General features: G+C 39.4%; 1 protein-coding gene across 1 annotated transcript; it reads right to left on the bottom strand.

Moving 5' to 3' along the window:
* Positions 1-1577: 1577 nt before the first annotated feature.
* Positions 1578-11970, bottom strand: LOC144657769 (alkaline phosphatase-like). The gene is made up of 9 exons (XM_078518119.1): positions 11457-11970; positions 10650-10770; positions 9118-9426; positions 7931-8176; positions 6857-7093; positions 4991-5131; positions 4101-4208; positions 3215-3499; positions 1578-2430 (listed from the first exon to the last, which is right to left on the bottom strand). The coding sequence occupies exons 2-9, from the start codon at positions 10711-10713 to the stop codon at positions 2204-2206; spliced, it is 1617 nt and encodes a 538-aa protein (XP_078374245.1). The 5' UTR covers positions 10714-10770; positions 11457-11970; the 3' UTR covers positions 1578-2203.
* Between the last annotated feature and the right edge of the window lie 237 nt (positions 11971-12207).

The raw sequence follows: 12207 nt of genomic DNA, 5'->3' as shown, positions 1-12207 counted from the left end.
ATACACGTTGTGGGCTTGCCCCCTTTCTTCTGTGTCGGTTGTTCCGGCGTTCTCGTCCTGTGGCTCGCTTGTGCGTCGCCTTTTGCGCGCTCGGATTTCGGCTTTTCCCCCTGGCCCCTTTGGTCGTGCTGGCGGTTGCTGCACATCTTTTGGGCTTTGTTGTTTTTTTATTTGTGTTTTTTACTTCTTAGGTGATTGTTGTCTTTTTATTCGTTTTTTCTTTTATTGTCTTTTATTCTTTTTTTATTACATTGTACTTTTTTTATATATTGTATTTTTTTGTCGTGCGCTATTGGTAGGATGAAATAGCGCTATATAAATAAAGTATTATTATTATTTATTATATTACCGTGTAGCCTTGTATTTTACTCAGATATTTCTCATTAGAAGAAAAGAAACGTCTAACATTCCAAGGTTTTTCGACGGGATACAGCAGTTTTCAACTGAGTGTCGAAAAACCAAAACCAAAGTAATCCTCTGGCCAATCACAAAGGACACAGACAATCCAGTGAACCAATCAAAACTTGAAGCAAATACATGTTGCCGGCACGAAGCGCGGGAAAACTTACTTTTGTGAGTTACGATTGGTTTTGGTCTATTTCTGATTGGTTGAGAGAATGGCGCGAGATTTTTAAACCAATCACTAAACGTAGCAATGCAAAGCCAAAGCGAAAGCAAATCACTTTCGACACTCAAGTGAAAATCGCTCTATGCCAACTTGTTGTTCTGAAAAAAAAAAAAACATTATCCGAGGACGAAGTTCGAGAGCTTCTGAATTATACTACAACCGGTCTTTAAAAGTGTTGACACGGTTATTTTCCTCTCCTTTCCCTTTTTCTCAATGTTAACCGTCCAACCATATTGCACAAACAAATATCCACGAAGATTAGTGTAAAGTCTGCTTTTGCACCGTTTTGGGGTAAGCGTTCTTATTGGCAACTACTGTTGTCTACGGTTGTAGGTTTTACAGCACAAAATTGGGTGGGTATCACCCGGGGGGGGGGGGGGTATCAGTGATAGTCCGGAAACAAAGCCATTCATTGTCCGTTGAAGTGAATGTCAGTTACGATCGAAGGAATCGCGGACGCAGATCCAAATTCGATTTCGCTCATTACTAATCTTGTGACAAGGATGTAATTAATTGTAGCAAACACGAGAGTCAGTGTTTCGTCGCATGTCCACACCAAGAAAAGGATTAAAAATACGACACACAGCGGGGTAGCTTCCACAAATGTCAAGATATTTATGTGATAAAACGCTTTCTCGAGTACTTGTCACACTTCCTAATAAGACTTGCCCAGGCAGCTAGGGGCTGCCACCTGTCTCATGCTTTCAGGGGAGTAGCTAGGGTTATTGCAGGGAGGGTATTAAAAGGTCATGCATTTTGATTGGCTTACAACGGGTTATATTTAATCAGCCATTTAAAATTGCCTGGATAGGGAGGAGGTATGAAGTAGAGGGATTTTAATTACTTGTTTTTCTTGGAAATGCTTTCTACGTCACAAAGTCTGATTGGCTTTCTTCGGGTAATCTGTCATTAGTTCTAGTATTAAAAGTAAACAGACATCTATGACACCTATCCATTTAAAACGTTGTAAACAAAGCAGCGTTTATTAACACCAAACCACCGTCACGATCATGATATCTTGATATATTATTAATTAGTTTGAGAATTTAATTTTTAATAATAAGGATAGAATCCCTCTGAAGCAACGTTGTGTTCTTACAAGTTCCTACGAATATATATAACCAAGTTGAAAATAAACTTGAGCATATCAGGCATATCAAGCATACAGGCATATGTCCGTGATTTTTGACACTGCCATGGTCGCCGCAGCATTACATGGTTTGGCCAGGTATCGACTGTTTTACCATAATTCTTCAATTTTTCCAGAGAAAGAAAACAGTGAAATCCAATATGGCGGATCCAATATAACAGATCTTTTGACGTCATCTGACGTCACAAATAACAAAAATTGTGTCCTCCTGTAAAGCAAGCTAAGGGCTTTTAACCTAATGTAAACTAGTTTTGCGGTGCTATAATAAAACGAAGACCTAAGGTTAAGGTTCCATCAATCTTCCCTTCCATCACCGTGGGAAAAGGAAAATCACTAAACAAAATCTTGAAAAAAACCCATTTAATGCAATTTTTAAAAGAAATTTTCTCACGTGGAGGTACACCCACGCTGCAGATTAAAGGTTCTTAGATAAACATAAGTAGCAAAGCAATGCTAACAAGCAGAACTTTCGTTTTTAAAGCCACGAACAATCGAGAAGTTTTACTTCTCTTGCCTCCTCTTGCCTCGTGCTTATCGCATGTTCCCTGTTTGCTGTCACTCAAACACATGGCGTGATCCATCACGTGAAATATGTACTGCTGCTCAACCACGCCATGGAACAAATAGGCGCCGGGACCGTCTGCGTATATACCTGAATTGAAATCAAAACAATAAAAAGGTAATGCCAATGTTTCAGACATGACAAGTACAGAGAAGGTAACTACTTCCGGTTCTAGGACACATTATTGGCCCGGGTGTAGGACCACGCTTGCAGAGTGAATCAGAAACTCCCGTGCGGAACACTTTAATTTATCATTCTTGGATATGTACATTTCTACAGAAAACCATAGAACTGCAGGAAATATAAACACTTTTACAGTAATGGAGTTCAATAGGTTATTGTCTGCGAATAATAAATTTTCTCTTTGAAAGTGTAATTAAAGTATTCACAATTTTCGTATTTTCAATTGATGTAAGATATCGAAAAATAGAAGCGTAATCGATTGGAGGTTTTTTGTTGTCGGTTAATAAATGAGCTTTGAGGGTCTGAATGAGGTTAGCTGATAGTTGACAAAGGACGAATTATTGCAACTGAAATCTGGCGTCCCTAGATTCCTAGATCATCATCCAAACTTAAGGGAGCTACGTCACGCGGGATATTTTAAGCCTTTTTTCCGATGTACAAAACTACCTTCAAATTAATTATAGAAAACCTAAAACTAATAGCTTTTATAGGTAGAAACCACAAAAGAAGCAACAATATTTAAACCTTGTACTTCCCGGAGTAAAGAGAAAAAGGGCCAGAAGTGTATTGCTGAAACTGTTTAAAAGAAATCAACTTTCAAGAAACAAATGGCCCAATTTGAACTGACAGATTGTCCCACCTCATAAAAATAAGAGCCCCGAAAAGCTAGTACTGGTAAGACTACACTTACCCACGTCTTCTAGACCATGCGTTTCTTTATATCGCTGCACCGTCGCTTGTTGTAAAAAGTCTTTATCACTGGTGTTTACTCCAGTCAGGTTTTCTCTTGTACCGTTTATTCCCCCGGGTCCGTTGGCATACCCCAGGGTGGTGTACGGCTTGCTATCACCTCCCAAATTCAAGGTGTTGTCATAGATGTTCATTACCAAACCAAAGATTGGATTGCCTCGTTTTGGGTATCCACCAACGGTAAACACGTGTGAGTGGTCAGCGGTTGCTATTATGAGCGTTTCTTCTGTATTTGGAAGAGGAAAAAGTCTTTTAAATTAAAGTCACAGACTGTTATAATGGAAAGGTTGTTTTCATCCAAAACAGTTGCAAAGTGCGCACGGGCTTAAAAGGTGAAGCAGGACATTAATAATCCTATTCCTATCATGAGAGAGATTAAGCATGACGTTATACGGCAAACGGCAAACGCGAGCCTTTCATTTTATTACCTTTTTATGGAATTCTTAAATTAATCCCTCATTAAAATAGGGGAAAATCTCACATTCACGACAAACACAAAACTACTTCCATGATTTCTGCGTATGAACACCAAACGGCAGACGGCAGAAGTTGAATTTTTGCCGTTTGCGGGAAAAATAAACGTCATACTTAACCTCTCTAATATTGGGAAAAACGCGTAACCAGTTTTGTCTAAAAAGCAAATATACCAGCATTACAGTTTTTCGACATTTTTTAGATCCCAACCAATTTTTAGCTATCTTTTCAACTTGGCCTGCGGCTTCGTTACTTCAAAAATAACTACTGTCTATGTACTATTCCTTCTTTGTTCAATAAAAATTAACAAAATTGAATGAATCAAAATAAGTAATAAAACATAATGAGGTCACCTTTGTTTACCATGCTGACAGCTCGATTGACAGCTTTTGCCAGGGCAACCGCGTCAGTTACTGCACGGACAGCCTGTCCTTTATGATGACCGTGATCTATACGACCACCTGAAAATAAACAGAATTTTATGCAATGGTTTAAACACTTCCGTCTTTGTTATACTATCGCAGCAACACTAATAATGCTGTGGTATAACTTTAAGTACAAATTTGAATAGCTAGGTTTTACCAACAAACAAACAAATTTAAACGAGCTCAAAGACACCCTATTTTGGTACTTTTTATGCTAATAACTAAAAACAGCTCGGTGACAGATTCCTCTTTAACAAATATTTGTTTAATTGGCAAAGGGAAACATTTTCTTTTTTTAATATTCGTCGGTTGGGTTCAGAGTTATTCCATCGTTTTCTTAAATTTAAGGTGGCTCTGAGCTGAACCCTACCTACAGAATTTTTTCAATTTGTTTTTTTTTTTCTAAAAACAAAACCTTTCACCCGGTAGTTTTTTAATTTTTTTTAGCCAAAAACTCAAAATATGGTATCTTTTACATTTTTTGACGTTGCTTTGTCATTTTGACCTGATCATGATTTGTACTTGACTCTGACTGATAAATACTTTGCTGGTTTACATAAATATTTTTCAGCCACATCATCGAGCTACGTGTAATCAAATGCAAAAAAGGCAAAGTCAAAATTATTTTGAGCCACCGTGGCGACTTAGTCGTATGACTTCAGTAAAGTGGCTTTTAAGTGACATATAACAATTGTGACCTTTTTTCGGAAAACAGCTTTAGTGTTGTTAATGATTGAAGTAACGCGCCTTTGGATAAGCGTGAAATCACTTTCAATTAGCATTTGCACGTTTGAGTGTAACATAGTTTTGTTATTTACCCTCGACGAGAAGAAAATACCCTTTGGGGTTTTTTCTCAGTATTTTAATGGCCTTTTCAGTCATTTCTGCAATAGATGGCTCTCCAGCAGTGTCGTTTCCACGATCCACCTCGTACTTCATGTGACTAGGCTCAAAGAGTCCTGTACAGGAGATAAAAGCACAAAAAATGGTCTAAAGCTCATTTGTTAGCAAAATTTCAAATGCCAATTGTTTTGGTTGTAAGTGTAAGGTATCAAAACGAGTGTAATTAACATGTGAAATATAATGATTTGTATGTACGTTTGCCCCGATTACTTCTAATGCTTGCCTGTTGTTTTGTTTGTATTTTTCACACGTGTGGATGTTGCAAGTTTCATAAAAAAGTCAATAACGCATCCTGATGTATGCAAATACATATATAGAGGCTTAATTTATATCCAGGTCGAATTAATTAATTACAAATCTTCGTACGACATTAACTGTTCAAATGTCTTTGTAAACATATATCTATAAAACCAAATTGATTGCAAGGCTGGTACAACGGCAGGAGGGCAAGATTTATTGGCCAATATTTCAACTAGCAGAGCTAGTCTTCTTCAGGGCCAGTACTATAATATAAGGAAAATAACGGCTCTAAAATTTGAATTTGGATAATACAGTGTGGGTTAATGTTTAACTAATACAGGCTATATAAAGATATACGGTGACAAGATATATAATAATAATAATAAAATTGAAAAAAACAAAAATAATGGAATTGTCAATGTTCATTTCTACGGTTAATACCATTAGGCGCAAGTGTTTGTCCTCTGTGTATCAGGTAGGCCTCTCTAGCTTTTCTGCGGGATGCATTATTTGTCGTATCCGTGAAAGATTCGCTGAACATAGACAAGCCACGAACAATCCTAGACACGCTAACGCTTCAGCAGCAGTACCTACGCATTTTAATCTACCTGATCACTCTATCCAAGACATGACACTCATTCCTTTGGAACTCCAACCGACAAATAATGCATCCCGAGAAAAGCTAGAGGGCCTACCTGATACACAGAGGACAAACACTTGCGCCTAATGGTATTAACCGTAGAAATGAACATTGAAATTCCATTATTTTTGTTTTTTTCAATTTTATTATTATATATATATCTTGTCACCGTATATCTTTTCTTTATTAAAATTAACCCACATGAATCAAATTAATTTAGAGCGACTTTCTGGAGCTCTCGCAATAATGCCCTCCTCCGTGTACCAGCCTTGCAATCAATTTTTATAAGCACTTAGAGTGACGTCTGGTACGAGCATTTCTTGAACAAGAGATCCGGCAGCAGAGAAGCCAAGCAGTTTTTTCTTCGTTGCGTGGTCCCCTCATCCAAACTGTGTTTATATATCTATAAACCGACTTAATCACCTGCTTATAATCCACTCGGACTTATACTTGAACAAATTTAAAGTTAGAGTCCATGCAGACTTATAAGACTTTTAAGATCTTATGGGAGGCGCGGTGGCCTAATGCTTAGTGCTCCGGACTGCGGATCGGGCGGTCCGAGTTCGAGCCCCGGCCGATGTCACTTGTGGTGTTTTCTTGGGCAAGACACTATACTATCATAGCGCCCCTCTCCACCCAGGTGTATAAATGGGTACCGGCAACATAATGCTGGGAGGGACCCTGCGATGCACTAGCATCCCATTCAGGGGGGGGGGGGGTAGAAATATTCCTAGTCGCTTAATGTTACGGAAACCGGGATAAGCTCCGGCAGTGTGGGCCGCTTGGCTCGTTGGCGCTTCCCTTTTTTTCCTTTATAAGATCTTAACCATAATGTGGCACCAAAAACTATAGCTAGCGGCTCTCGTTATCATTCCAGTACATACTGAGGCAAGGTGCTTACCCATTACGTGATCAAACTTTTCTGGGTCAATCTGGTCAAAACCTGTTTTGTTCCAAACGTACTGCGAATTGGGGTATTTTTCGATCCATTCCTTTATCAAATTTCTACCGTCCAGTCTTTCCCCTGTTACATCCGGGTATTCTGGGTCAGTGTCATTTTGACACATAAACTTCTTACGACCACCTGCGAATATCACTTCTAGACCGTTGCCGGGGGGAAAATGAACAAGCTGTCGAGCTAAAAATAATAAAGGATTATTGAATGAAGACATGTATAGATCGGCTGACTGACTGACTGACTGACCGACCGACCGACCGACCGACCGACCGACCGACCGACCGACCGACCGACCGACCGACCGACCGACCGACCGACCGACCGACCGACCGACCGACCGACCGACCACCAAACACACACAAAAAAAAAAATACTACTACTGACTGACTGACTGACTGACTGACTGACTGACTGACTACAGTAACAGTAACAGTAAATCTTTATTGTGCCTTACACTCCAAAGGGAGGTATTGGTCTAGTTACAATAAAGGTGTTATAGCAACTATGCTAACAAATTACTTAATAACAAACAACTGACTGGCTTGCTGGCTTTTGTGTTTAGGTTTTTCTTTCTTCCGTTCCGCGTTGACTTTTCCGCGAGCAAGATGGAGCCGGGACTTTTTTATCACTTATTAAAAAACGATAAATTTGCGAAAATTGCAGCAAAAGGTATCTATCAGAGGGTTAGACAGTAAACTTTGGCAGTGTCAGTCGGTATACATGAGCAAGCATAGAATGCTTGCGGCATCTAAAGACAGGCGAGAGTGCATGCCCAAGTACAAGCTAGATGAAGACCATCCCATAAAGCACTTACACACTTAAAAACCAAAATGGGAAAAATCGACCTGGTCATAAAATGAAGCCAAACTGATGCAAGAACATTTTAAAACACGGTCGTTCAGATGGAGATATACCCATTGCCTGATATTTTACGCAGACATTAGAATTATGAACATTTGCTTTTTATTTGGGAACAATTTTACACAATCGCTTTTCATGCAAGTGCTTTTTTCCTACCAATATCCGGGCATTTTGAAGAATCATCCTTTGCCTGCTCCAATTTGTCTTTATCACTTTCCCAGTCTCCACTCACAGAGTGTGCATAAAGCGGCGCAGGAGATGCGTGTGTTGCTCGCGTGGTTGTCACGAAACCTGTTGACATCCCAGCATTCTCTGCTAACGTAAGAATGGAGGTAAGTTTTCTTTCCTCTGTAAGAGTGCCACAGTAATCCCATTTTGCGGACTCATCCAAGCCAATGAGCTCTGAAATTAAAAATCAATGGAATAAACAAACTGATTTCAGTTTTTATGATATGTGCATGTTCTGTTGTTAATCATGAATTACGTCATAAATAGGAAAAATTATAACTGTCGATCCATGAAGCAAAGCCGAATGGGTTCTCAATTTAATAATAGCCTTCAAATGAATTTCTTAATACGAGCAACACGAAAATCGTTTTTAAATCTTCATTTTTGCCCACCTAGCCCAAACCCTCTCTTTAATAACCTAATGTTTTGCTAGTTTCCTTGGGCCCACGAGGTCTCGAACAGAACAGCCTGAGGGGAGCCTATGTACGAGGTTTCGTTTGTCTCTTAACTTGATAAGAGATCACGAATTGCAACCTGACTTGTCATTCTATACCTGTGCCACAGTGAATTCATGAAGCGAGGCCAAATGGATTCTCAACCACTAGTTTTCCAACTGAGTTGCCTATTACCTGAAAAACTGCTTTAAAAAATTCCTTATCGCCCACCCCATACCCTCCCTTTAATACTAACCTAATGTTTTCCTGATTTCAATGGAAAATCGAAGTCTGAGTACGAGGTTTCGTTTGTCTCTTACCCATTCTCGTCCCCTAAGCCGCTTGTCCCTCTTAGCCGGGAGAGCCTGGGGCACGAGGAACAAGTGGCTCTGGGGACACTTATTTGATTGGTTAGATCTTTAACAAAGGCAATTTAAATTTGGAAAAGCAAATCAACCGTTTTAGAATCCCGATGTTGTAAAGGATTTTACTACGGTTGATTTCATTGGCTAAATTAAAATTTTCTTTGTAAAAAAATATAGCCAATCTAGTCATGTCCTCGCGCGGCCTTCTCGCGATAAAAACTACACAGACGCCTGCTACGCAGGCTACTTGTTCCTCGTGCCCCAGGCTCTGCCGGCTAAGAGGGACAAGCGGCTCAGGGAAGAGAATGTCTCTTACCTTGGTTAGTTTTCACACCACACAAGTATGCCGTTGCGCATGCTCCAGAGTCTGCTCCCTGTGAGTTGACGTTGTAAGTCTTGGACTGGGCAGACCAGGGGAACTTTTCCCAGCTCAGTACATTTTCTTCTCCTGATTCTCCTCTCATCTGCCCTTCCAGGATACGCGCTGCAGTGGTTGTCGTGACACCCATACCATCCCCCACGAACAGTATTGTGTTCTTGGCAGTTCTCTTGTTTGGTTCCAGCTGTAAGTTGTTCTTTAACAGTTTAACGCCATCTTTGTACCACTGGTTGGTCTCCTCATAAGCTGTTTTAAAACCCCAAAATAGATGTTATGAATAATTCTTACAGTTTCAGTTCAAACATCATCGTAACGGTTGCTAAGCAACACGGAGTTTTTTGAATGAAACTGGTTTTGGCGGATTTTTAGGGTTTTTCACAAATCGTTTTGAAAACTGCCGGGAGAGATGGCATTAAAATTACTTCCGTTGTTTATTCAGCGCCGTCATCAGGCTGCTAATAAACAATTCCCTGACGAATGGCTATACTGGAACCAGATATTCCGATCAAGAGGGGTCAAAGCTGGAACTCTCGGGAATAAAAAATAGGCGTTTACATAACTGCAGCGTGCCGGGAAATAAGGCGCGGGCTATAACCGTGAAAGTTTAAGCCTGGTTTTCACTAGCGACGCAAGCACAAACGCAAGCATAAGCCCAATCACGCAAAAAGGACAAATTTTGATCCTTGTTCTTGTGCTTGCCGCAAGCACAAGCACAAGCATAAAACTGCAATACGCTTGTGCTTTTTCTTGAGTCGAAGCCGTTTTCACGGTGAAATAAGAGCTGTTATTCTTGCGCTTGTGCTTGCGTCGCTAGTGAAAACCAGGCTTTAATTACAACGCAACCGCCTCAGACAAAGCGGGAGTTTCTTTTGTTAAAATCCTATCATTCAGAAATGAGGGCACGAAAAGTAACCATTTCAAATAGCCTCATTTCAAGCTACTGTGTGCGTAACATGTGATTTCATAGTCACTGTAAAATATTGTGCTTCACATGGGTACTTTAGTATATCTACGAATTCGGCTTATGATGAGCGATTTTTCTCGACTCTGCTCTAAATGCTAAAATTAAGATGTAGCGTGCTTTCTGTCGTTCATGGCCTCAATTCTCTCTCGCGTTTGGTTATTTAAGTGAAATACATGTACGCAAATAACAAATTTGGTGACGTTTTCATTTACGTGCCAATATAATTCAGTTTCTCTCGCGATCAACAAAACACAAGTGAAATCATTTCTTTATTTACCTGATTGCTCGGAATGCATCAGTCATTTAATTTGAGTCTCTTTTTTCGTTCATTGTAGTTATTTGTTGTAGTGTGGGCAGAAAAGGGGAAACAACTCGCTTGATTAATATGGCAATGTTCTTTCGTAATATAGCAATAGCTACAAGGCAGTCAGTATCGACACCAAACAGTTTTTACTAGTTTTGTAATAAGTTTACATTTTGCTAAATTAATATGAATGTTTCATACCTGTGGTGGTTGCTTGCATCAAAAGAAGAAGGCTAGTCACCTTGGCAAAGAAGATCAAGAACATTTTGTTCTTTTCGATTGAGCCAGTGATGTTGTTTCAACCTTCTCACCTTGATTTTCACTGCGAATATGATGCCAATACTATGAGCTGTAAATTTGCCCTATCTATTTATAGCTGAAGCAGCAATCAATACCGAACAACATTAAAAAAATACAAAGCATTTTTTTGGTAAATCATTTGTTTATTTTGACCTTGCTTATTCAAATGCTTTCATTGACCGGGATAATATTGCGTAAAGTAACAGTGAAAATTAGCAAAGGCTAGATTGAAGTCTTTGAATAACGACGTCTCATATTGAAAAAGAAATTTGAGTTATGACGCATACGCGAGAAACCTAACTCAGTAATGCTGCCAGTTGCAAATTCTTGACCAGTAAACTTGTTGTGAAGCGTACAGTTTTTTTTACAATTTAGTTTTTTGGTTAGTTGCCAGTTGTTTGTCATTTAGCTGCTGTCATGCGAGTCTTGTGATGTAAGGGCCTGATAGCGCGCGCCAAGGTTTCGAGATGTTTTTCTTAGTTTATTAAGAGCTCTTAGCTCTGAAACAGAACGATAGTTTAGCTTAGTGCTTCGAAGCTTCACTGTACTTCACTTCACTTCACTTCACTTGAGTTTAAAGTCGAAGGTTATTCAAGGTTTAACTCACACAAGAGGTGTCTACGTTTAGGTTGTGTTAGTTATCTAGTCGAGTGTTTGTATTTGAAGGGCTCGTTCCCACGGTAAATAAACTCGGAAATTCTTACTGACCTTGGTCTGGACCTCCGTAATCTTGTGTTCCTGTTATAGTTGTTGTGTTTTATTAGTTTTAGTTCTTTCTAATTTGTCATTGGCTGTTATCTCTTTATTTGGTTCTTCGTGTAGGTCTGTTTGAGTACAGTTTCTTTACTAAGTCTCAGAAGTAATTGTCTCAAGTTTTCCAAGGTCACCGGCACCGAGATTCGAACCGAAACATGTCTACAACTGAGCTATATAGTTGATGAACCTTCGAAGTTGAAGTCAGTAATTAGACGTCAGAGGAAGGCAATAAAGAAGTAAAACAGACGTTTTGCGACAAAGTACTGGTTACCGGACCTCTTGTGCAGCTGATTCCCCAGTATTTCAACAAACAGAATAAAAATGGACACAGCAATGTCGCGTTCACTGACATCTCTCTCGTTAACAAAACTTTAAATGATGCATATGGTAACATCGCATTAATTCATAACTAAGTATAAAAGGCCATTACATACTAATGAGGAAGCTCCGCTTTTAGAGGCCCTGTTAGGAGTCTTACTATAGGGATAAGGGGTAAAATTAATAATGTTAAAATATTTATGCGGATATAAGGCATAACAACCTCAGTTTAGGGATAATAAAAATTAAAATAATAGAAAGAACAGCTTTGGTACTTTTAGGGATAAGTAATAACTGTCCTCAAATTTATTGATGCCCCCCCCCCCCCCCCCCCAAACAGGGCCTCCTTTTAGGAAATAATAAGTAATTAAATTTAAATAGCTTT

The sequence above is a fragment of the Oculina patagonica genome, chromosome 6 (assembly GCF_052425735.1).
Source record: "Oculina patagonica isolate OP01 chromosome 6, crgOcupat, whole genome shotgun sequence".
Taxonomy (NCBI): Eukaryota; Metazoa; Cnidaria; class Anthozoa; order Scleractinia; family Oculinidae; genus Oculina; species Oculina patagonica.
This window is presented reverse-complemented; position numbering and strand designations above follow the sequence as displayed.